The following is a 25,043-nucleotide window of genomic DNA, read 5'->3' as shown; positions in this document are numbered from 1 at the left end:
AGTGGCAGCGGGGCGGTGGGCGGGCGGTGGGTACTGTGTGCCTGGCTGGCTCTCAGGCGCCTGCCATTTCCAATGTACCATTCTGTGCAGTGTCAGTCCAGAACCAGGCAGGATGAGAGCAGCATGTGATAGCTGCCTGGGAAGGCAGCTTTCATATTGGGACTAGGATGACTAAAATTCTTTAACCTCTCTAACAAGAACCTCATTTGTTATGAAGAGGTCACTGTAAGTGTTATTGACATAATGCATATGAAGCCTCCACCCAGAGCCCAGCATGCAGCAGGTTCTCAGGACGGGGCTCAGGGAGCTGACTCTGCCCTTCTCTGGGGTCACTAAGACAGATGCCCAATTCAGCCCGAGGCATCCACTGCCCCTCTGACCTGGCCCATGACCCACTCCAGCTCAGGCACCTCCCAGGGCTCCTTCCTACCTGGGGGATCAATTCTTGACTCCTTGACTGGATATTAGCTCCCCCAGACAGCAGGCCAGGAGGCATCATCAGGGACCCTATCTGCCAGCCCCGCCTCTATCGCAATAGAAGTTTGCTGCACAAAGGCCTAAACCTCAGCCTCCTGTTCCCTAAACCTCACCTTGACCCTGACCCTCCCCAGTAATTCTCCCCCACATGTGCCCTGCCCCTCCCTCCTCTCTGCTTTGCTCGCTCAGCAGCCCCCATGTTTCCGCCTCGCCCCCTCCGGATACCTAGCAAAGCCCAGTCCCCCTGAGAGGGTGAGGCTGGGCCGGGCCACTTGGCTGCTGGCAGAGCTGTGCTGGCTGACCCCTGTCCCACCCGTCACCGGCACTGGCAAGCTGTGTCATCAGGCTGGGCCCCAGCAGGCTCTTTGTCCCCGGGCGGATAATGATGACTGAGAACTTCTCCCAGGTCAAAGGGCAGCCTGATTTCAGGAGAAGACCGGAGCTCTGCCCAACCCTGAGGGCCTTCATTCTCTGGCTGGTCTGCCCAGTGTCTTTACATAACATCCCCCTTGTTTCCAACAGAACAGGTCACAGGAGGTAAGCTGGAGTTGACTGTTCAGTGAGGAAGAGGCGACATGCCATTCTCTGGCCCATCTGATCCACCATCTGGGAAGGGGAGACAGGGCAGCAGGGCTGGGGGGCCAGGCTGGGGGGCAAAGGTGAGGCTTTGACCAGTGCTCCCAGGTGGAAGTGGGGAGGATGAGAAAAAAAGTAAAATAGAATCTTTCATTTGATGAATTGACATTTATGGAGCCCATTTTTAATACCAAGGTCAGGGCTGAACTTACAAAGGATGGAGTAGGAGTTGCCTCACGGAGCTCTCAGCCCATGTGACGTCAGAGCTGAGATCAGAGGTCATCCTAGTCACTCGGGGGAACTGAGACTCAGAAGGAGGGCGAAGAAGTCCGCTCCTGGTCATTCAGCCGATGACAGAGTGCAATTCTCCTTCCCTACCTTCTGGGCCCCTCTGGCTGACATTTCAGGGCTCAGAGGACTCAGAAACTCAAAGGTGCCCACGGTGAGTGCAGGGGCTTTGTGGCCTCACCCTCCTCTCCAGCTCAGGGAGGGAGGAGCTGGGACAGGAAGGATGCAGGATGAGGGAAATTGTAGGAGAAAGGGCTGCAGCTCGTGGCTTCTTGCAGCTGTCACTCAAGGCAGAGGAAGAAAAACCTGGTAATTTTTCCTGCCCGCTGAGTGACAGGACCACAGAGGACGGAGAACCCGGACATTATTCCCTCCTAGCATCTCTCCCATTTCTCAGGTGGGCAGACCAAGGAGAGGGCTCCTTGCAGAGGGGTCACAGCAGGAGTGCAAATCACCGATGCCAGAGTCTGGTCTCCTCTGCCATGTTGCCAGTTGTGACTCGGGGCCTGGCATGGGTTAGAAACGCAGGAGTCATCGAAGGCTTTAGAGATGTGTTCAATGGACACCTCCGCGAAGCCTTCTGGGATCACAGCCCCTCCCTCTATTCTCCCTAATGTCAGCCCTGCCCTTTGGGGCAGCCCCTCCTCTGGGGAGGCACTAGCAGAATTCCAAGTGTTGGTCACTGGGGACGTTGTACTTGAGCTTGTGGGCTTCGAAGAGGTTGCTTAGCTCATTCATGTAGCGCTGGTGCAGCCTGTCCACCTCTTCCTGTGAGGGACACGGCGTCTTCTGCACCTCGATGGGCGTCCCCACTGCAAGACACAAAGGAGTGAGGTGGCCAAGAGCAGGAACCACCAGAGCTGCAGTGCGCTTGGGGTTTACACCACAATGGTCATCCGTGCAGGAAAGTGCTCTTATTGTCTCACTTTCAATTCTATTTTGGGTGATAAGTTCTAAGATGTTAGGGCAACTCCAAGATTCTGATACATTAACAATACCACCAGCTGGCATTACAAGCAATAGCTCCTATAATCGTCCTAACAATCCTATATGGATAGAACCTGCTAATATTCCTGTTTGACAGGTCAGGCAATGAGGCTCAAGGAGGTTAAGTAACTTGTTCAAGGTCACATAGCCAGGAAGAATCAGTGCCAGGTGGTAAGCCCTGGGGGTGTGCTCTTAACCTCCAGGCCAGGTGGCTCTGGGAGTCTCAGATACTGTTGATGGGAAGCACCTGTATGTCTTGCAGGGAGGCGGCCCACAGCCCAAGAGCCCTTCTTCCCCCCTCTCTCTCCATGCTGGCCTGCAGTGCCCCCTTTCTAGGGAGGGATCGGGAGGCCCTATCTACCTCCTTCCTCTGGTTCTGCCTGGCTCAGGAAGAAGCTGCTATGTGTTCTTCTCTTGGGAATGGCTCTGGAGGCATCACTTGTGAATTATATTCATGAAAATATTACCACACAACCCAGGGAAAGCCATGGTGTAGGGCGCTGACCAAGTCTGTACTCAACTAAGAAATGATTGGGTGGCTGGAGATGAACAGACCTCTCTCTACAAGCTTTGCCATTGGAACCTAGGTGGAATCCAAGAAGAAAGCAAATGAGCTGTCCAAATAGCTGGAAAGACGGTGCTAAGTCCATGCACTGAAGCCCATGCCCACTATTTACAGGAAAATCCCTCAGGCTTTCTTTCATAGCCTTCTGATTGCTACTTTACACACAATTCTAACACCTGGAATGCCCTTCCCTTGTATCCATCTTCTCCAATAAGCCTTATGAGATCATCTGGTCAGAATTAAACCCTCCTTCTTTGGTGTAATAAAAAAGTCCAATAGATCCTGGCCAAACCTCAACTTATTTACTCAAGGGCAGGGTGTTCTTTTGGAAATGATTTAACTTCTCTGAGTCTCAGTTTGCCATCAGTGAAATGGGGATGATAGTCCCTGCCTCCAAGGTTGTTGGGATACCTGAGCTGCTGCATGTTAGAAGCCAGTCCAGTGCCTGGCACACAGCAGGTGCTCGGTACTCAGTAGTGGCTACTGTTCTTTGTGTCTCTGTTAGAGTCCTCCTCCCAGACTACCTTATATCTGCCTGTGTAACTGTTTCCCAGTCTAGAATGTGAGTTCCACAAGGTCAAAGATGTGTCTGGCCCATGTGCATGTCCCCTTGCAGCACATGGCCTGGGCCCCTTGCCCTGTAGGCTTCCCCATCCCAGCCTGGGTCTTGGCTCACCCACGGTGGTGATGGGCTTGCGGTAGGGCATAAGACCAAAGCTGTACTGGAAGACACCACGGCCATGGAAGAGCGGGAGGGAGACTCCCATGATCTTCTGCAGTCGGTTCTGGGTCTGGCGCAACCAGGAGCCAGGAGAGTTGTCCACCTGGTCAAATAGGTCATTCTCCCCAAAGGAGAAGATCGGCACCAGAGCTGCCCTGGAGGGAGACAGGAGAGAGGGTTAGGAGGTGCAAGAAGGTGCAAGCTTGTCACCTCGCTTCCTGCAGGGACCCAGTGACCAGGAATTGGGGTAGAGAACAGAGCCCTGGGATGGAAGTAGGAGGCCTCTGGTGTCTCCCAGTCCTGCTATGGCCTTGCTTTGTGATTGTGGGCAGGTCCCAGCTCCTCTCAGGACCACTGCCTGGCAGTTGTAACATGACAGGGAGACTAGAATGCTGCAGAGAGTCCTCCCAGATAAAAAAACATTTGCAAACTTTGGAAAAGTCTCACCTTCCTCAGTTAGCTTGTATTCTTCAAAGACGCTCCAAGGTAGGAGAATAGTTCTAAACAATGCCCCAAACTCCATTCTCCCAGATCCCCTCCGTCTCAGATCTAATGCCGGCTTCCAGCAGTATGACCCTTGACACTTAGTCCCTTTAATCACCAAATCTCCCTTCTAGACTCTTCTCTGGGTATTTGGGAAGGAGACAGTACATCGTCACCAACACAGAATCTTCATTGTGAATGGACTGAGAATCTCCCTGCCAGGGCTTCCCTGGTGGCACAGTGGTTAAGAATCCACCTGCCAATGCAGGGAACACGGGTTCAAGCCCTGGTCTGGGAAGATCCCACATGCCTCGGAGCACCTAAGCCCATGTGCCACAACTACTGAAGCCCGGGCACCTAGAGCCCGTGCTCCGCAATGAGAAGCCTGCGTGCCGCAATGAAGAGTAGCCCCCTCTCGCCACAAATAGAGAAAGCCCATGTGCAGCAACAAAGACCCAACGCGGCCAAAAATAAATAAATTAAATAAATTAATTTAAAAAAAAATCTCCCTGACAAAATAGGATCTGCATTAATTTCTGCTGTCTTCCCACTAAAATACAATCCTTGCCAATCTCCAGCTGAACGAGAGCCCTCTCCCCCCATACCCGTGCATCAGGGCGAGCCTGATGAAGCCCTTGCGGTTCCGCAGCAACAGCCTGTAGGCTCCAGGCCTAGCGTTCAGTGCCTCCTGGGCGCCCCCAACAATGATGGCCAGCAGACTGCCACCTCCCTTCCTGTTCAGAATGTAAGCGGCGCTCTCCTTGTCTGCTGAGACCAGCCCTGGGGAGAGGAAGAAGGTCAAGTATGGTGTGAAGGGGGCAGGGATGGTGGAGGAGGATGTGCTCTGGGCTCCACCCCCCCCCCCAACTGGGAGTTCCCTGAGGACTGGGACTGTGTCCTCCCCCTCTTCCCAGCCCCTTGCCGAGCTCTTTGCTGGGCATGGAGCTGTGGGAAGTGCTTCCTTGGGTCTAGCCTCCTTCTCCACTACACATGTTCTTGGATTAAGTACAGAATTGTTAGAAGTCCTCCTTAAAATCCCTCCTCCATGCCTCCAGCCCTCATCTCCCTGGGCTACCCAGGGGTGGGAAGACTCACCCCCTGACAGGATGTAATCCCTGAAGAAAGGGGCCCAGAACCACAAGTTCAGCATCATCAGATGTGGACGGATGCCAGGGAACAGTGAAGAAAAACCGGTGCTCTCGGTGCACAGGTTGGTAAAAGCTCCAGCTGCCAGGACCCCATGGGGGTGGAAGCCAGCGAGGTAGTTCCGGGAGGGGTCCAGCTCCACGGTCTTGACCAGCTGCAGGGACAGCAACCTGGTGAGTGGGGGCTGGATCTCAGGCCCTCCCTGATTCTGCCATCACCAGTGTGACCTTGAGCAACTTGCTCCCCCTCTCTGAGCCTCAGGTTCTTATGAAGATGGAGATATACGTTTGAATGCATCTAGGGAGACCGTGGTGCCATCTGTGTCTCAGACTTGCTGCTGGCTTCGGACAAATTGCTTCCCTCTTTGGCTTTTAATTTATCAAATGCGGACATTTGATCCTGTCCCACCTACCTCCCAGGACTGCTGAGAAGCTCAGGTCCGTGACTGCCATGGAATTACCAAGACTACAGGACAGGATAATCATAATTGATACATTGAATTATAACTGGTATAGTTCATACACCATCAAGGGCCACACAGGGGTGCCACTATGCTTGAAGAGCCCTAGTTTAACAAAACTCCCTATGAGAAAATTTGGCGCTTAGGACCTGGGAGTGAGCATTTGCAAGATATATCAGGGGTGGTTGAAAGAGCATGCAGACCTAGAGACTGGCCCAAGTCCTGTTTAACCCTCTGTACAATGCAAATGTCTCCCTGGTGGTTCTCTGCTCCCCCCATGTCAGACCTTCATTGCCATCCACCCACCTCTTCCCCTGCCCATTGGCAGCTCTGCCCTGGTCTGGTCAGTCCTGCAGCATGGAGGGTGCCGGGGAGACCACTAGATATTGTAGAGGGAGTGGGAGAGGAGAGCTGTTTGTCATTAGCAGCTTCCAGGCAAAGTGGCATGAAGGTGGAAGGAGAGGAACTGAGTTAACAAATGCTGCTCCGCCATTTACTGGACAGGCTTCAGCGTGCAAAGATTACTGCCGGGGCACTGATTGTGTGTGTGACCAACCCCTTCTCCACTCTGCCAGTAACTGCCGGGCCTGCCCTCTACAGAGCCCTGTTATCTGGGAGGCACAGCCATCAGAGTTGGAGGCCCTGAGGCCCCTGGCCCAAGCCCTAAGCCCCTGGCAGGAAGCTCCCTGACAATTCTGCATAGGCCTTGCAATTTGCATTTCCAGGCGTCAGCAGTCCATTCCACTCTGGCTCAGCTTTGGCACCATGAAAGTTCATCCTGTCACCAAGCTGAAATTTTCAGAATGACCCTGAGGATTCTTGTTGCCTTCGGGCCCCAGAGGCCTGGCTGCCTGCTCTCAGAGCAGCCTGGTGGGACCCAAGGGGTAGCAATGGGGGTCTGATCCTGTCTGCCCTACCCAAGCTGAACAGCCCCAAATTGTCCTGTCCTTGACCTGGACTTGATCTCCGCAAATCCCCGCCCCCCAGTATGCCCTCTGGTTACCCTTGACCCTTTGCAGAAAGGCTGAGGGGACCATAGGTGGAGGTGCCATTGCTTCCAAGATGAGGACAAACCTCTTCCACTCATTCAGTGGGGATTTATTGGACGTGAAAATAAGGACAAGCAGAGATAATTCTGGTTATTCTCATTGGGAAAGGTGTTTCCTTAGGAACCCATCTCGGTGTGTTTCTTGAAAAACATACCTGGCTCCCCGCACTGAAGCACTTGCTTATGAATTCTCTTTCTCAGCTAGTGGGAAAATAATTTTGTACAACATGCCTAAACGCTATGAGGCAGTATTTATCAATATTACAGTTGAAAAACATAACTGACCTTTTAGGCCAGCAACTCCACTGCTGAGGCATTTAGCCACAGAATTTCTCATACTTGTGCAAAACGACATCTGAACAAGATTATTAACTGAAGCATCATTTTAAGCAATACCAAAACTTGGCATCCACTCAGATGTCCATAAACAGGGCCCATTTAGCCAAATTATGGAACATTCCCTCATGGGCCACTGTGTAGCCATAGGGATGTACGACATAGCTCTTCCTGTCCTGATATGGGAAGATGCCACAACTGCTCGTCGGGTGAAAAAGCAAAGAGCAAGACGGTGCGCGCAGAACGTCACCAGCTGTGCCGAGAAGGCTAACAGGGGGTGGAGACAGCTCCTCCTGGGGGAAATGTTGCCTGATTCTCCACCATTAGCCCTTTAGGAGGGCTAAGGGTGAGGTTGGAAAGCTCCAAGACACAGAGACTGTGCCCTACTTTTGCTTGAAATTCACAACTAGATGCTATAGTTCGTAAACTCACAGTAAGTACTGATAGCAGCTCAGGGATCCCCATGCCTTTGACGGGAGGAGGCGGAGGCTTGAGAACGTGGGGCACTCCAGCAGAGTGGGGACTCCTTATCCAGGACCCCCTGCCTCCTGGCCCCCCCAAGATCCCTGCAGGATCTGCGCTTTGGAAGTGTGTGGAAGCGTAGGAGGGGCTCCAGGGAGGCGGTGGGGTCCAGAGTCCGCAGGCTCCCAGCCCAGGACAGGCGAGTCAAAGTGCTCATCTTCCCACTCCCTGCAGGCCTCTTGGTGGTACTGCCCGCCCTCTGCAGGTGGTGATGCCACAGGCCTGCAGTGGGCAACAATCCTGAACACTGTGCACATGGAAGTTCTGCAAAACAAGTCCAGTGTCAGTAGTGCCAGGGTTGAGAAACCCTCCTGGGGGGCTAACTGGCTGGAGGAGCAGGAGGATGGCGGACAAGACAGGCACAGAGCTGCTCAGCATCAGGTTCCACAACTGGCGGCAGCTCCAGCTGTAAAGAGAGCCAGAGGCTGTCCTTTGGAGGTCGCGGGATGGCAGGAAGACAGCCCCCTGGAGAGCTTTCAGTTGAAGAGCTCCAGTTCTGTGGAATGGCCTGCACTGGCCTCCATTACCTTATCCCGAAAAACCTCTCCTGCCTCATCCCCAGGTGCACCTTCTGCTTTAGTCACACTATTGCTCAGAAACCACGCAGTGGCAGGCTTCCGGGCCTGAGCTTGTGCTCTTCCCTTCGCAGGCCGCCTTTCCTTCCCTGGTGGACTCAGGATTTAGCTCACAGTGTGGAGTGAGACCACAGAGCCAGAATCTACAAAGCTCTACTTGAGGCCAGAAACCACTTATAGTTTTCCTTGGCCTGGTAGCTGATGTCACAAACACTCTCAGGCTACAGGCCGTACTTTCCCATGGAAACTCTGGCCTTCCTGGCACAGAAGAGTGAGCCTGGGAAGAGGAGAGGGAGGGATGGGAATTCAGAATCTCAAAGCTCAGAAGTCCTGGGGTGGGGATGAGGGACTCTGCCCATAACATTCCCATGGCTTCCCTCGGGACCCAGCAAACCCTGCTCGTTTCTGCTGACAAGGTCCTGGGAGGGCACCCTGCAGAGGAAGCAGATATGGGGTCGAGGAAGACTGCCCCCACCCGGGCACCTCAGGTTGGCTCAGCACTGCCCACTCGCTCTGCCCTTCAACATCGATCACCCCTAATGAGCATGGAAGCCTCTGCCAGCCAACTTCCTGCCCTCTGCCCAGCCCCTGCCCTGTTGCCCTGCCTTGCCCTGCCCCATCCCACTCTTTCCCTTTGCCCAGGAGGCCCTGCTCACTGGATGCTAAGGGCTCCTGCACCCGAGCTGTTGCCCCGCCTTTGCTAGTCCTTGCTGGGCTCCAGAACTATCAGAAGGGAGCAAGGCGGGAACTCTGACTCTGCTGCTGAGGGCTCATGACGTGGCCAAGCTGTTTACCCTCTTTGAGCCTGTTTCCTCCATTCCCTATCGCTTTACCAGCTGGGGACCTAATTTCTGGAGGGCCAGGAAGAGGTGGGGCTCCCAGATTGGGGTGGGAGAAGCCATGCAGGTGTGGGTCCTCCCTAGACCCATAGCTATGCCCACATCTCCCCAGAATCCCCAGCAATTCAGTAAAATACTACAAACTACTAGTTTACTGAGAACATACAAAGTGCTTTACTTGCTGTCTCATGGAATCCACACAACCCAATGATGTATGTGGCATCATCTCCACTTTACATATGAGGAAACTGAGGCTCAGAGAGACTGTGTAACTCACCCAAGGTCACGCCACTTGTATGTTGCAGAAATGATAATAGAACCTAGTCTGTTTAGCTCCAGAGGCCACACTCTATATGTTTCTTCTCTCCTGTTTCCAGAGGAGGGCCACCTGCCCCTGCCTGGCACCTCTCTGAGTCCCCATTGCCTTCCCTATCCTATCTGGACAATAAATCATCCCTGCCCAGCTGCTTATACCCAAGACTTTAGTCTGTCTGGGATTCAGGAAAGGAGCCAAGGTCAGTTCACTCAGTCAAGGATTTTGCTCCACTCAGGACGGAACTTTGGGTCCAGGGTCAAGTGTCCAAAAGGCCATGAGGTGCCCTGAGTCTGAAAGTCAGAGATTCAAAAGCACTCAAGTGGGAAGGATCAGTGTGCTCACTGGATACATTTGTAAACTAAGATTTAGAATGGGGCAAGGCCTTGTCCAAGGATGCCTAACATACCAGAGTGAGGGGCAGAATCTGAGAACAAGTTCAGGGTCCTCTCCCCTGTCCCTTTAAACTGACTTAATGTACAAACTTTAAATCAGTAAAAGGGTTTGTATGTGAACTTGATCACATCCTTGTCCCTCTCTAGGGGTTAGTCTCCTCATCTTATGAAGTGTGGGGCTAGAGGGTCTCTTAGGACCTTAAGTTTATTACCTTCACCCCCAGGCATGGCTACTGAGGGGTTTATACCTATAAGATACATATGTGTGTCACACTACATGGCCCACAGAGCTCCCTCAAATCCTGTTCATTCATCAGTCCTCATACTTGCCCCATATCCCTGCAGGTGGGAAACTATGGCCAGACAAAAGCTGGACTCTTCCCCAGGCCACATAGTGGTGGAAGCCTGGCTCCTACCTCCCAGCCCAGTGTTCTGCTCACTGCACACAGGGCCGCACTTCCCCACGGACACGCGGGGCACTACGGTCCTGGCCACACCCCAGCCAGCCCCATTACTCACTGAGATGGGGAAATAGTCCTTCATGTACTTCCATACGACCCAGCGCCTTAAGGCCTCAATGTGCCTGCCGCCCTGCCATGGCTTGTCTCGGTCCAGGTACCACCAGGTTGCATACAGGATACTGAAGATCCAGAATCTTGTGAACAGGAGACCTATGAAGACCACAATGCAGATCTGGGCTGGGGAGGGAAGCAGGAACCATCAGTGGTCAGAGGGGTGAAGGAAGGATTTCTACCCCAATGCCCAGCAGTAGCAGCACTGTCCTGTCCAGCCCTCACCCCAGGGAGAAGGGGTCAGCCTCCCCTGCCTTCAAAGAGGAAGGAATGCAGCCCATCCAGTGTCATACTGGGAGCCTGGATTTGAAGCCAGGTAGGCCTAACTCCAAACTCACTTTTTCCCACTGCACCAGGCTGCCTCATTCGCTCCAGTCTTCCCCCTCCACCTCCTCTCTGTCCAGTTAAGTATCTATATTCACCAGGTGCTCAATAAATGCCTGGGGGAGAAGTGACTGGTTTAACTGTTTCTCGTTTGCACCCTTTGGGCCCTCAGAGAAAAAGGAGACATTCTCTCTGCCCAGCCCTCTCTCTGTCCACTCTCGCCCATCTTTCCATAGATAAATCCTGCCAGATCCCCCCTCTAATTAAAGTTCTTCCATGGCTTTCTCATAACTTTAAAAACAGCCCAGGTAGCTCAGCCTGGCACTCAGGCTCCCCATGGCTGGTCTGATCCCCCTCCCACTCCACCCTCACTCACCCACGTGCACCCCATGCTCCGGCCACATGAAACTGCTCAGTGTACCTACACTGAGAGATTGAGTTCCTTCAATCTCTTAGCTTTTGCTTATGCTGCTTCCTCTGCCTGCCATGCCCTTTCCTGGTGAAGGAGGCAGGAAGGAAGAGGCCAACTTGTGGCTGGCCCATGGGTTGGGGTGCAGCATGGCTAGGACCAGGCCAAAAGAGGAAACACCTCTTACCTACGATTCCAAGTCCCTTGCGGCAAGCTAATCCTGGCTTCATCTCAGGTTCAGGAGGTCTATGAGGCTGACCCTTACCTGATGCTAATGGAACATCATTCCCAGAGAATATTTCTCCCTCCCCATCCCATTCCTTCCACTCAACACCATGCACTCACACCCTTAAAAAGGTCAGCCTCCGGTTGTATTGCATCTGAAAGTAGGGTAGACTGGGTCTGTCATTCCTGGCAGGCTTCCAGGAGAAGAGGACTTTTGACCCAGTCTGAACAGTAGTAAAATTCATAAGCCAGAGAAAATAGGTTGGGGCTCACAGATGTTCAGTTTACACAGAACACCTATGTGCCAGGTGTTGGTGGTTCAGCCGTGAACAACAGAGAAAAATTCCTGCCCTCGTGGAGCTGACTTTCCAGTGCTGTGTTTGTGGCACTTGTTTTGTTTTTTTAAATTTCTATGGTGGTAAAATATACGTAACATAAACTTTATCATCTGAACCATTTTTAAGTGTACAGTGGCATTAAGTTCATTCACATTGACCATCGTGACCATCCACTCCCAGAACTCTTTTCATTTTCCCAACCTCTGTACCCATTAAACAAAAACTCCCATGTCCCTCTCCCCCAGCCCCTGGCAACCACAATTCTCTTTTCTGTCTCCATGAATTTGATTAGTCCACAAACCTCACATAAGAGGAATCATAAAGTACTTGTATGTGTGTGTGTGTGTGTGACTGGCTTATCTCACTTAGCACAATGTCCTCAAGATTCATCCATGTTGATGTATGTTTCAGAAACTCCTTCCTTTTTATGGCTGAATAACAGTCCATTGTGTTATTTGTGGCATTTGCTATACATTCATCCATCAATGGACCGATGGACAATTGGGTTTCTTCCACCTCTGTACTTTATTTTAAAATAGCATTTAATTAGTCACTAATAATGAAAAATGGGGAGGCTTCACACTCAAACCCATTCATCTGGCGTCTCTTGAACAGCGGGAAGGAGCGACAGCCCTGAGTCACTGCCATCGCAGGCAGCTCCCCTCCAGGCATTTCCCCTCCTTCCCAGGCCTGCTGGCCAATGGCTGCTGGAACCTGTGATCTCACATCAGCCTTGTGATTCCTGGAGGATTCAGAAAAGGACCAACGACACTCCTGGTGAGTTGATCACTTTTTTGTTTGCCTTTAAGGTTTTTTTTTAATAAAAAACTTGAAAGGGAAAGTTGCAGAAGAGTGGGAATGAAATGCCACCATTTGCATGAAGAATAACATGTCCACCCTTGTGGATGCTCATGCATAGAGGCTGGAAGGACACCTGCAGATCTGGAGGGAGGAGGCAGACACCAGGAGATAAGGGATAAGGATGGCTGGGCAGTTGACTTAGATTTTATCATTTTTATTTACATAACAAATATTTAATGTGAGAAAATGGTAAAGAACCTCAGCTAGGACTCTCTGCCCTTGGGCAAAATCAAGTCTACCTGGGTCGATCCCCCTTTCAGAAAACCGCCTCGCCTCTAGAGAATAAAACCGAGTTGTTAATAGTGGCTCCCTGGAGGGAATTCCCTGGCCATCCAGTGCTTAGGACTCCGCACTTTCACGGCTGCTTTCACACAAGCCACGATGTGCACGGCCCAAAATGAATGAATGAATGAATAAATAAATAAATAAAATAGTGGCTCCCTGGAGGGTAGGATTTGGGGAAGTCTTTCACTTTTAGGATACACATTTTGTTTGGATGTGTTACAATGGCACGTATTCATTTTTGTAACTAACATAGCATGTTAAGGTTAGGAAAAAACCCACAAAAGAACTTGCACTTGACAGAAAGAACTCTCCACCATCCCCCTCACCCTGAGGTCACCTTTTAACTCCTGTCAGCAGGCAAAACCCAAACTTGGGGATCTTTTCAGTCCCTTAGGAAGGGAGACACCTTCTTTCACCTTGTAACACCAAGGGGGAGAAACGTTAAGAACCCACTTTACTGAGACCCAGAGAGGGTATGCAAATTGGCTAAGGTCCCACAGCAAGCTAGTAGGATGGGACCTGGCACTCAATTCTACTCTTTTGTCTACATCATGCTCCCAACATTCATTCATTCAACAAACATTTATCAACACCAACTCTTCTAGGAGCTGGAGATGCAGCTGAGAACAAGACCAACTATTTGAATGGAGTTTACCTTCTTCCTGTGTGAGTGTGTGAAATATAGAGGAGAGGAAAGGAAACAGAGTAAACATGTAACCCACTGGAAAGTATTTGTTTCTGGGCCCTGAGTCCTCAGTGACAGGCCCTGGTTGACCTCTCCGGCCACTTCTTTGCCCCTCCCCAAAATGCCTGCTCTATGTCCAGCATGAGCCAGCCGGTCACAACATGTGTGGTGTTTACTCCCCCACTGGAAGCCCTTACTCTCCTGCCAGTCTGTAAATCCCACCCTGTGGTCTCATCTCCTAAGTATCCTTGAAAAGGGGCCCTTTCTTTCCTCTCACTGCCAGACCAGGGGAGGCAATCTTTTTCTTAAAGGGCCAGATTGTAAATATTTTAGACTCTGAGGCTATATTGGGCAACTTGGAGGATATTACATAGGCACATAATGATTTGAATTACGCAAACATTTAAAATGTAAAAACTCTTCTTGGCTCATGGGCTGTACAAATGCAAAAACAATCAGTGGAAGGGGCTTCCCTGGTGGCGCAGTGGTTGGAGTCCGCCTGCCGATGCAGGGGACATGGGTTCGTGCCCCGGTTCAGGAAGATCCCACATGCCGTGGAGTAGCTGGGCCCGTGAGCCATGGCCGCTGAGCCTGCGCGTCCGGAGCCTGTGCTCCGCAACGGGAGAGGCCACAACAGTGAGAGGCCCGCGTACCACACACAAAAAAAAAAAAAAAGAAGAAGAAAAAAAAAACAGTCAGTGGGCTGGATTTGGCCCATGCCACATGGGACCCCGATCTAGCTGGTGGCTACTCCCTGCTATTGGTCTACCCCCCACACCCCAAACACAGCAGATCCATAGACTTCAGGCACTGAGACCTATCCCACACAGATTGGACCTTGTCACTCCTGTACCAAAAAGCCTCCTGGGCTCCACTTTGTCCCCAGGATAAGGGACAAGGTACAAGCTCCTGCTCGTGGCGCGAGTGGGCTCAGATCCCTTTGCTCAGCGACCCTCCCTCTAGCTCCAGACCCAGCGCTGCTTGACCTCCCTGTGCTGCTCCTGACGTTGCCAGGGTCCCCGGCTGGGCTGGGGGTGGGCCCGGACAGTCAGACACACTCCTGCTGGGAAAGCTTTCCCAAGGCCAGCTGGGCAAGACGTCCCTCATCCCCTGTAATCCCCGGGCCTCAGCCCACCTGGCTCTGGGCCCCCAGTGCCCTTTGCCCAGGAGCCAGCCTACTTGTCGGCTTGTGGCCTCCTGCCCCTGCTCCACACCTCCTCCCACGCCCTCAGCCCTCTCTCCTCCCTCTGCTGCCTTCCCTCTCCTCCTCTGGCAGTAGGAGGGGTCCAGACCTACAGCCTTGGACATTTAAGGCAAATTAGCTTCCCTGCTCATCTATGGAATGGGGTAACCGGGGATATTTTAAATGTTTTAACAACCCTTAGGGCAGAGACACAGGTCAATCATCAGGGATGCTAGGGGCAGGGAACTGGAGGGCTTGCTTTAGCTGCAAAATTTCGGGGAGCTTCTGAGCGAGGACATGGGGTATGTGTATGGTATTTCTGTGTGTGTGTGTGTGTGTGTGTGTGCGCGCGTGCACCCATGTTTGTGTGTGAGTGTGTGAAATGGCTATTGACCAGTCTGTAAAGAGTATGTCCACAGTTTAACGCCAGTGTAGTGGCATCAGTGTACAGGCTGAACACTAGCCCTGCGGGGAGCACTCCCTACCCAGTCTGGCACCAGCAGGTGAGACGAAGAATCCCATGGCCTCCCATCCCCCCAGCCCAGCCCACCTTACCCAGAGCCAGAAAGGCGAAAACCCACTGCAGGACCACAAAGGTCTGCATCCTGCGCTCCCATGGCACGGACAACGGTGCAAACTCCACCATGCTGTCTCTTTTGGTTGATTCCGGTGTCTTCTCTGAGCTCTGCTGTGGTCTTAGGCACCTACTTACTGGTTTTTGCTGCTGCCAGGGGTTGAGTAAGCGTTAGTGGCTGGAGAGGAGGGTGCCCCACCCCACACTGCGCAGCCCAACGCCTCCCTGTCCCCGCCCTGCCAAGGATCTGTTTCCTGGTAGAAAGCTTTGAACCCACTTGCCCTGGAGCCAGGTAAAGGAAGCAGGGAGGGAAGGACATTTGCCTCCTCAAGCAAAACCTTATCTGCCAGATGCCTTTCTCTGTTTGCTTGAATCTTGCCCTCCACTTGGCAGATAAAGCACTGAGTATAGGGCAATCCTGTCCCTCTTCACCTACCCAATGGCATGGCTGCAATAACTGTCTCCTCTCTTCTGCCACTGTTCCCCTCCACAAACATGCAGTAGCAACTCCTGTCTACAAATCCTTCGGCCCCACCATCTCCTCCACCCTCTGCCCTATTCATGGAAGAGCCCTGTCTGCATTCCACATCCTCCCCTCCCATTCTGTCCTCCCTCCTCCAGACTTCAGATGCCATTGCTCCATGGAACTGCCCTTGACAAGTTCACCAATGGCCTCCATGCTGCTGAATCCAGTGGTCCATTCTCAGCTCTCATCTTGACCTCTCAGCAACCTTAGACACAGTTGGTCACTCCCTGCTCCTTGAAACCACTTGGCCTGTGGACTCCACACTCTCCTGGTTTCTTTCCTGCTCCTCTGGCTGCCCCTGGGTCTAATTGCGGCTCTTAGCCTTCACCAGGCTTGCCCACGTAGTCCTTGTGAAACAGGAGGGAAGAGGGCAGGGCACAACCTTTAAAAGAATGACATAGCCCGAGGACACGACATAAACTGATTAGAACCAAGTAAGTCCAAGATGGCGGACGAGTCGAGTTTCATTAGACTTGTGTGTGTGTGTTTAATTTTGGCTGCACCATGCAGCATGTGGAATCTTAGTTCCCCAACCAGGGATAGAACCCGTGCCCCCTGCAGTGGAAGCGCAGGGTCCTAACCTCTGGACCACCAGGGAAGTCTCTGTAGTGGACCTTGAGCCTCAGTATACACTCACTGTAACATATCAGCAAGCTAAATGTCACACCCACAGGTGCCATGACAGTTCAAGGCCAACCATAAAGGCCAAAAAGTGGGCAGTGGCCCAACTTCTGGAAACCCCCACCCCTTCCCCAAAATAGCTGAAATACTCCTCCCACTCATTAACCTATGAAATTACCCACCCCTATAAAAACTGACAACCCCATACCTTGGTGCCTTTCTCACCTTCTGAGATGGCCCACACTCTGTCTGGGGAGTGTGTTTATCCCAAGGCCTTTCTCACCTTCTGAGATGGCCCACACTCTATCTGTGGAGTGTTTCTCTCTAAATAAATCCACTTCTTACCTATCACTTTGTCTCTCACTGAATTCTTTCTGCGATGAGACATCAAGAATCTGAGCTTCATTAAGTCCTGAGACCAGGTGTGTGATCTCAGTTAAAAGACCATGGGTTCAAGTCCCAATCTGGGTTTTGGCTGGGTTCAAGTCCCAGCCCATAGGTTCAAGCCCCAATCTGAGTTACACGGTTTCACTTGGAACCTCCCTCTTCTCTCCACCCTCTCTCCTGCAGAGACTTCATCCAGGCTCATGGCCTTGGAGTCTATCTGCAGGACAAATACTTCCAAACTGCATCTGCAGCCCTGACTTCCCCCTGGGCTCCAGACTTGACTAGCTAGGTGGCTACTTGACATCTACCCTGACAGCCTGCTCAGCACCTCCATCACAGCCTGTCTCAAACTGAACTTGACCTCCCCTCACCTGCCCAGGCTGGCCTTTCCTCTGCTGTTTGCCATCGCAGGAAAGGGGACTCCAGTGACCTGGTTCCTCAGGCCAAAACCTTAGAGTCACACTAGACTCTTTCTGTCCCTCTCCATCCAACTCTCTCAGTCGGTTCTCCTAAATCTCTCCATTTAAATGTACACTTTGAACTGAAATATATCAAGCATACAGCAAAAGGCACAAATCCTAAGTGTAGGAGTGATACATTGTCACAGAGTGGACACACTGCTGTGACCTCTGCTCTGATGCACAAATAGAACCTGACCAGCACCCGTGTCCTTGCCCGTCACTCCTCTCCTCCCCGACCCTCACACCAACCTCGTCTCTGCTTCGAACTTTATAATAAGTGAGCCTTACACAATATACCTTCTGGGACGGTCTCTTTTGGCTCAGGATTATATTTTGAGAGTCATCCAAATTGTGTGTGTTTGTAGTACGTTTGTTCTCGTTGCCATATAGGACTTCACTCTGTGAATATGCCAGAATTCATCCATTTCACTGCTGAGAGGTATTTGGGCTGTTGTCTGTTTCTGGCTATTGTGAATTGTGCTGCTATGGGCATTCTTTTCTCTTTTCTTTTTCTTTCCAATTTTTTTGAGAAAAAATTGACATATATCATTGTATAAGTTTCAGGTATACAGCATGATGGTTTGATTCACATATATTGTGAATGATTACAACAGATTTAGTTAACATCCATTGTCTCACATAGTACAATAAAAAGAAAGGAAAAAAATATCTCCTTTTCATGAGAACTCTGATCTACTCTCTTCCCAACTCTCCTATGTATCACAGAGCAGTACAGGCATTCTGTACCTGGCTTGTGGTACACATTTCTATACTTTTCTGTTGTGTGTGTGCCTGGGAATAGACTGGCTGGGTCTCCTGGTATAAAGGCACATATTTTCCAAAGTGGTTGTACAAATTTACACCCGCAAGGCCCACATGAGAATTCCAGTTGCTCCATATCCTTCTCAACATTTTAGCCATTGTAGTGAGTATGCAGGGATACTTTATTGTGCTTATAGTGATTTCCTAATGCCTAAGAGGTTGAGCACACTTTAATATGTTTATTGGCCATTTGGATATGATTTTATGTCAAGTTCATGTTCTAGCCTATTGTTGATTTAAATATCTCTCGCGGTGGAAAGCTGCTTTCCACACCCACAGCCAGCCTCTTTGATTGACTCTGACATTAGCGTTCTCACTGATCTCTGTCACTGTGCCCTTTCTCTCTCCCAGAATCTCAGCAGCTGGAGGGACTGCTGGGTCAGAGTATGTGACTGCAGGAGCTTGGCAGTAGTAGTGCCAGACTTTTCCCAAAACAGCAGCACCAGTTTATACCTTCACCAGAAATAGATGTGAGATCCCATAGACGTGTAACCTCTCTGGCCCTTGGTGTGGTCAGACTTATTATTATTTGCTAGTGTGTAGAGTGATATCTGGTTGGGATCTTGCATTTCCTGAACACGACTGTTGCACATGGCTTTATTCATAGGAGTTTCCTCTGCTGTGAAAAGCTCATTCTTAATTTTCTTCCATTCTTCTACAGTGTTTTTTGTGCTTTTTGCCTAAATTTGAAGTTTTTTATGCACTCATGTTACTAACCTTTGAGGTTGCACATATTGCAAATCTATTCTCCCAATTTTTAGCTTGTGTTTTAAGGTGTCACTGGATGAACAAACATTTTACATTTTAATAGATTCATATTCATCAGCCTTTTATTAAATAGTCATTGCCTGGTCTGATTCAGGAAATCTTTTCCCACTTATATTTACCATTAAGAATTTAAAGTTTGGGATTTCCCTGGTGGCACAGTTCTTAAGAATCCACCTGCCAATGCAGGGGACACGGGTTCAAACCCTGGTCCAGGAAGATCCCACATGCCACGGAGTAACTAAGCCCGTGTGCCACAACTACTGAACCTGCGCTCTACAGCCCGCAAGCCACAACTACTGAGCCCACGTGATGCAACTACTGAAGCCCGCACACTCTAGAGCCCGTGCTCCGCAACAAGAGAAGCCACCGCAATGAGAAGCCCATGCACCACAATGAAGAGTAGCTCCCACTCGCCGCAACCAGAGAAAGCCCATGCACAGCAATGAAGACCCAAAGCAGCCAAAAAATTAATTAATTAATCAAAAAAAATTTTTAAGTTTGTTGTTTGTTTTTCATATGTAAGTCCTTACTGCATCTGGATGTTTATACAGTATGAGTTAGGTTCCAATTGTATCTTTAACATATGAGAACCATTCTGTGCAGTTCCATTTGTTCACCGCCCCCCCTTCCCCATGAGGTAATGTGCCACCTCTGTCATACAATAGATTTCTACACATTTGTGGCCTGTGTCGGGCTTTTATTCTCTTTTATTGTCTGTTTATCTATCTCTGCCAGTGCCACACCATCTTAATTATTTACTTAGCTCTAATATCTAGGAGGGCAAGCCTCCTTGCTCTTCTGTCTTACAATTGTCCAGGCTATAATTTACCCTTACTCTTCCATATACATTTTAGAATCATCTCAACAGTTTCCAAAAGTCTCTCTTGGAATGTTGGAATTCATAAAATGTTGAATCACAGTTCATTTTGAGGAAACACACATGTGAATAAAAATGAAAGAAAGAATAAATGAATTAAATTCCCACATCATAATATCTATCAAAAGAGCAACAAAGAAACCACAGGAAGAAAATAATAATGATAAAAGCAGAAATTAATGAGAGGTTAGAAAAAGAATAGCTCTAATGAATAAATTAAATTTTTAGTTTTCTAAAAATAACTAATGAAAAAAACATACTACTAGCTAATGTAATCAAGAATAAAAGGGACAGGGCCTCCCTGGTGGCGCAGTGGTTGAGAGTCCGCCTGCCGATGCAGGGGATGCGGGTTCGTGCCCCGGTCTGGGAGGATCCCATATGCCGCGGAGCGGCTGGGCCCGTGAGCCATGGCTGCTGAGCCTGCGCGTCCGGAGCCTGTGCTCCGCAACGGGAGAGGCCACAACAGTGAGAGGCCCGCATACCGCAAAAAAAAAAAGAAAAAAAAAAAAAAAAAAAAAGAATAAAAGGGACAAACCACACATTCACAAAGTAAGAAAAGATAGTGGAGACATAATTGATGTAGAAGAAATTTTAAAAATCAAACGAGGGAGTTCCCTGCGGCCTAGTGATTAGGATTCAGTGCTGTCACTGCCATGGCCTGGGTTCGATCCCTGGAACTGAGATCCCACAAGCTGTGTGGAGTGGACAAAATTAAATAATAAAATAGAATAAATAAATAAGAATCAAAAGAAACTACTTTGCAAACTTTAATGCAAAAACATTTGCATGTGTAGACACAACTGACTGTTTCCAAGGGAAATATGATTTACCAAACTGAGCCAATTAATGATCGAAAACCTAAGCAGATGAATTTCCATAGAAGAAACAGAGAATATTACCAAGGAATTTCCCCACAAAAAAGCACCAGTCCCAGACAGTTCCACAAGAGAATTTTGTCAAATCTGTAAAGACTAAATAGCCCCAATGCTCCATAAATTGTTTCAAAACTTTTAAAATGAAGAAAAACTTCCAATTTCTTTCTTAGGTAGCAAGTATTACATTGATATTTAAACACAATTTTTCAGAAAGCAGCACAAAAAAAGAGAACTATAGACTGATTATTACTTATGAATATTAAAGCAAAATATTTAAATAAAGTATTAGAAATATTATAGTAGAAAATTTCAGGAAACAATCCAACATCACATCATATACCATGAACAGGTAGGATTAGGGAAACCATTACTATAGTACATCGGATTAATAGATTTAAGAAGAGAATCACATGGTTATTTCAATAGATGCTGAAAAAGCTCTTGACCAAACTCACCACAGAGTAAAATTGATGAGTGGTTTCTTTATATTGTAAAATATATATACTTTGTTCCTAAAGCTAGAGTCCAAATTAATGGGGAAATACTAAGGGCATTTCCAAAAGATCAGCAATAAACCAAAGAGGCCCTCTACTATTCAACATTGTACCGGACACATTAGGCAAAGCAGTGAGAGAAGAGAAATCAATAAGAGGCATAAGAATTGGGAAGAAAAGGAGTAAATCTATCCCTTGCAGGTGATATGATTGTGTACCTGGAAAGCCCTAAAAGTATTTTGGATTTGTCTCCATTATTACCATTTCTGGAGTTGTTCATTTCTTGGTGTAAACCCAGGTTTGTATCTTGTATCATATACCTTCTGCCTGAAAAACTTCCCTTAATGTTTCTTATAGCACAAGCCTACTGGGAATTAATTCTGTTGGCTTTTGTTTGTCTAAAAACATCTGTATTTTTGCCTTAATTTTTGAAAGATATTTTCGCTGGATAAAGACTTTTGAGCTGACAATATTTTTTCTCTCAGCTCTTTAAAGACGCAATTCTTTGTTCCTCTGAATATATTGTATCTTTTTCTCTGGCTGCCTTCAAGATTTTCACTTTACATTCAGTTTTCAGCAATTTTAATATAATGTGTCTAGATTTAAAAAACAAAACAAAAAAATCAACTATCCTGTTGAGAGTCTCTGCGTTCTTGGATCTATGGTTTCATCTCTTTCATTATTTTTGGAACATGTTCAGCCTATCTCTTTAAATATTTCTTCTGCTCTGTTATCTCTTCTCCTTCCAGGATTTCAGTTACATGGATGTTAGACTGTTCAATATTGTACCACAACACTTCAGGGCTCTGTTCTGTTTGTTTGTTTTCTCTCCTTTTTCTCTTTGTGTTTCAATCTAGGTAATTTTTATTGACCTATCTTCAAGTTCAGTGATCTTTTCTTTGGATGTGTTGAGCCTACTGGTGAGCCCTGAGAAGTTCTTCATTGGTTTTTAAAAATTTTAGTATTTCCATTTGACTCTTTCTTATTATTTCCAGCTCTCTGCTAATTTTAACACTAGGTTCTCAGCACAGCAGGCTGCCTATCTTTGAGACATGCACTTCCTTGGTCCTGTGTTCTCCTATGCTCCTCATCAACCACTACCTCCCTTCTGGGTCTCAAGGGTTGGCTGCATAGATCCTGTCAGGTGATCTTCTCCATCTCGCCATCCCCCCCAGGCTCCAGTGATAGCTCCACCCCTTGTCCTTTCAAGCCTATAATGGGCAAGAGCTCCCTGATCTGGCACATAATAGCCACTCAATTATTTACTGGATGAATGAATGAAAGTATCTGGAGCATAAAGTGTTGGGAGAATGGAGGGAGACAAGCATGGAATTAAGAACTCAATTATAACTAATTGGTAAAAGGCCTTGACTTCTTTTGAGTTCCCAGCAAGCAGGCTGAACTGTCCAACTAGAAATAACCACATGGACCTGAGTCCAAAGCCAAGTGCAGCAGGTGGGTGGACTCCATCAGCTGCTGGGTGCTGAGCCCCCAGGCATGTGGGCAAGGTCCTGTCTGCTTTGCCATCCAGGTGGCCTCCTGCCTTTAGCAAAAGAAGGAGGGAACCCTCTTTGACAGTTTGACCCTAAGAGCCCAGGATTTCTGTCTTTGCTGCTGGCTTTACGCTGGGCACAAAAGAAAGGTATTGACTGGTCCCTGCTCTGCTTCTCATTCTCTAGGTGACCTTGAGGAAGCACCGACCCTTTCTGGGCCTCAGTTTCTACATCTGTAGAACGGATGGGGTTAGAGCTATAGGCGAAAGAACTGAGATTAAGGGCCTACTATGAGTTGTTCTTTATATTAATACTTATTGAAGAGCTAACATTTTTGAGTGCCTACTATGAAATATGCAATCTGTGTGCATTATTCCATTTAATTCTCACAGCAACCCTATGGGGTAGGTGCTATTGGTATCACTAATTTACACACATGAAAACTGTCATCTCGCATAATCCTCACAACAACTCTCCAACGTAGCTGTTGGTCCCATCACAGCTCTGAGAGGCACAGTGACCTACCTGAGAGCTCTCAGTTCACAGGAGGCAGAAGTGAGGTTCCGTTTGGGTCTTTCTGGCTCCAAAGCCTTCTTTCCGCTACATCACACGCTCCATTCCATGACTCTTGACTGGTTTCCTTTCTTGAACAGTCCACGAAATCTTCAAGCTCAGGAATCCTGTGTCCCCAGTATGAGAGACAGAGTCTAGCCCAGAGAATATGAGGGAAAAGTTTTGATTAGAAAAGTACAGAGAAGTGGGAGGCCGGCGCGTCCAGCGGAGCGGCCAAAGCGGCGGGCGCTGCTCCTGGCCAGGCGGCTGGCTGGCCGGTCCCCGCCGCACGAACCCGCGGGTGGGGCCTCGCGCGGGCTCTGCGCTGACGGGTTAGCGCGGGCGTCGGCGCCGCGTGCAGCCCTCCCAACTTTCCACTGGCGGGCGCTTGGCGGGGACGTGAGCTTCTGCGGCTTTGGGCAGAGAGCGTGGATGTGGACTTTCTCCTGAAAGATGTGAACAGCAGGAAGCGGGCCGAGCACAGGACGGAGGATGGGAAGAAGGACAAGTACTTCCTCTTCTGCGACTGGAAGACGGTGTCCAGGAAGGTGAGCCTGGCGCTCAAGAACCCCAACAAGCGGCTGGAACACCAGGGCATCAGCGTCGAGTTCCTCGGGCAGATTCGTGAGTGTGGGGCCTGTGCCCGCCCCTCCCGACCCCTGCCTCCAACCCCCCTGCCCCCACCCTGACCCTGACCTCGAGCCCCTGGCCCTTGACCCGATCCCCATTTCTGCCGCCCCTCAACCTTTACCCCCAACCCCTGCCCCCGCCCCTGTCTCTAGGCCAGCAGCCTGGTTGCCGGCCAGGGTCTGGGCGCTGTGCTCCTGTCCGGCCTTCGGTGCTGCTGGGCCCGCCCGCAGGTTGCCTACGCCACGCCGAGTCTCGTGGGGCGTCCACCCCTTTCTAGTACCTGTGGCCCACCCGCCTCTCACATCCCACCTTCGCTCAAGGTGGTTTCAGAAAGCAGCCCTGCGGGCTCCAGCCTCAGCCCCTCTGTCTGTCCACTTAGCCTGTATTCCTAAAATTTCTGAATTAGAACGTAGGCTTCAGTGGAGTCATCTTCTCCTTCAAGACAAAGAAATGATGCTCCTAAGACCCAGATTAAATGGTCAAAATTTCTCAAGACTCTAATAAGTCTTCAAACAGGATTATTAGTAATTAAAACTAGACTATAAAAGGCAGTAACAATACAGAAGATTTGGGAGCTGTCCAAATTCTATTTGGACTCTTGTGTTTATTAAAACTCGCAGATACTTCTGAAATTAAAACAAAAAACAAAACAACAACAACAACAAAGCCAAAAGGGGGAAAGCGAGTAAAGGGAAAGGGAGGGCAAGGAGGTGGGAGAGTTTTGGGGTGGAGGGAGAGAGCCAGCCTGTGCCAGCCGTGAGGAGGCGCTCCCTCTGGTGGCCATTCTGAGAATCTGCAAGCAGGATGGGCTGCCTTTCTAGGGCAGGGCTGGCAAGGGCAGGGAAGGAGCCTGGATAACAGGCAAAGCTGTGAGGGGAACTTGCTCTCAGAGATGGCTAAGTGGTCTATTTCTGCTGGGTTTGACTGCAGAAGAGCTAAGTCTGTCCCTTTTCCAGCTTTCTCAGGATGGGGAATTCTAAGCCCTCTTAGGACTGTCTCCCCTCTTGAGCCCCTACTTGTGTGTCTGGTGCTTTGAAGTATGGTCCTAGGAGGAGGAATTCTTCTCATTTTACAGAGAAAGAAGCAAACTCACAGGGGTTAAACAGATTTCTCCAGATCATCACACTAATATGACCTTTTTGTTTATTTGGTTTTTGTTTTGTTTGTTTTGAAGACTACCTTTTTGTTTTTATTGATATATAGTTGATTTACAATGTGTTCATTTCAGGTGTACAGCAAAGTGATTCAGTTATGCATAAATATTGCTTTTCAGATTCCTTTCCATTATAAGTTATTACAAGACATTGAATATAGTTCCCTGTGCTATACAGTAAGACCTTGTTGTTTATT

General features: G+C 49.3%; 1 protein-coding gene across 1 annotated transcript; it reads right to left on the bottom strand.

The window, feature by feature from the left end:
* Positions 1-1,998: 1,998 nt before the first annotated feature.
* On the bottom strand, positions 1,999-15,259 carry MOGAT2 (monoacylglycerol O-acyltransferase 2; the record flags this gene model as incomplete). The annotated part of the gene is made up of 6 exons (XM_081240492.1): positions 1,999-2,153; positions 3,570-3,769; positions 4,703-4,877; positions 5,193-5,397; positions 10,251-10,429; positions 15,169-15,259. The coding sequence occupies 6 exons, from the start codon at positions 15,257-15,259 to the stop codon at positions 1,999-2,001; spliced, it is 1,005 nt and encodes a 334-aa protein (XP_081096618.1).
* Between the last annotated feature and the right edge of the window lie 9,784 nt (positions 15,260-25,043).

Source organism: Mesoplodon bidens, assembly GCF_964165515.1.
Source record: "Mesoplodon bidens genome assembly, chromosome: 7".
NCBI lineage: Eukaryota > Metazoa > Chordata > Mammalia > Artiodactyla > Ziphiidae > Mesoplodon > Mesoplodon bidens.
Note: the sequence above shows the minus strand (reverse complement) of the source record. Positions and strands in the feature narration are given on the sequence as shown.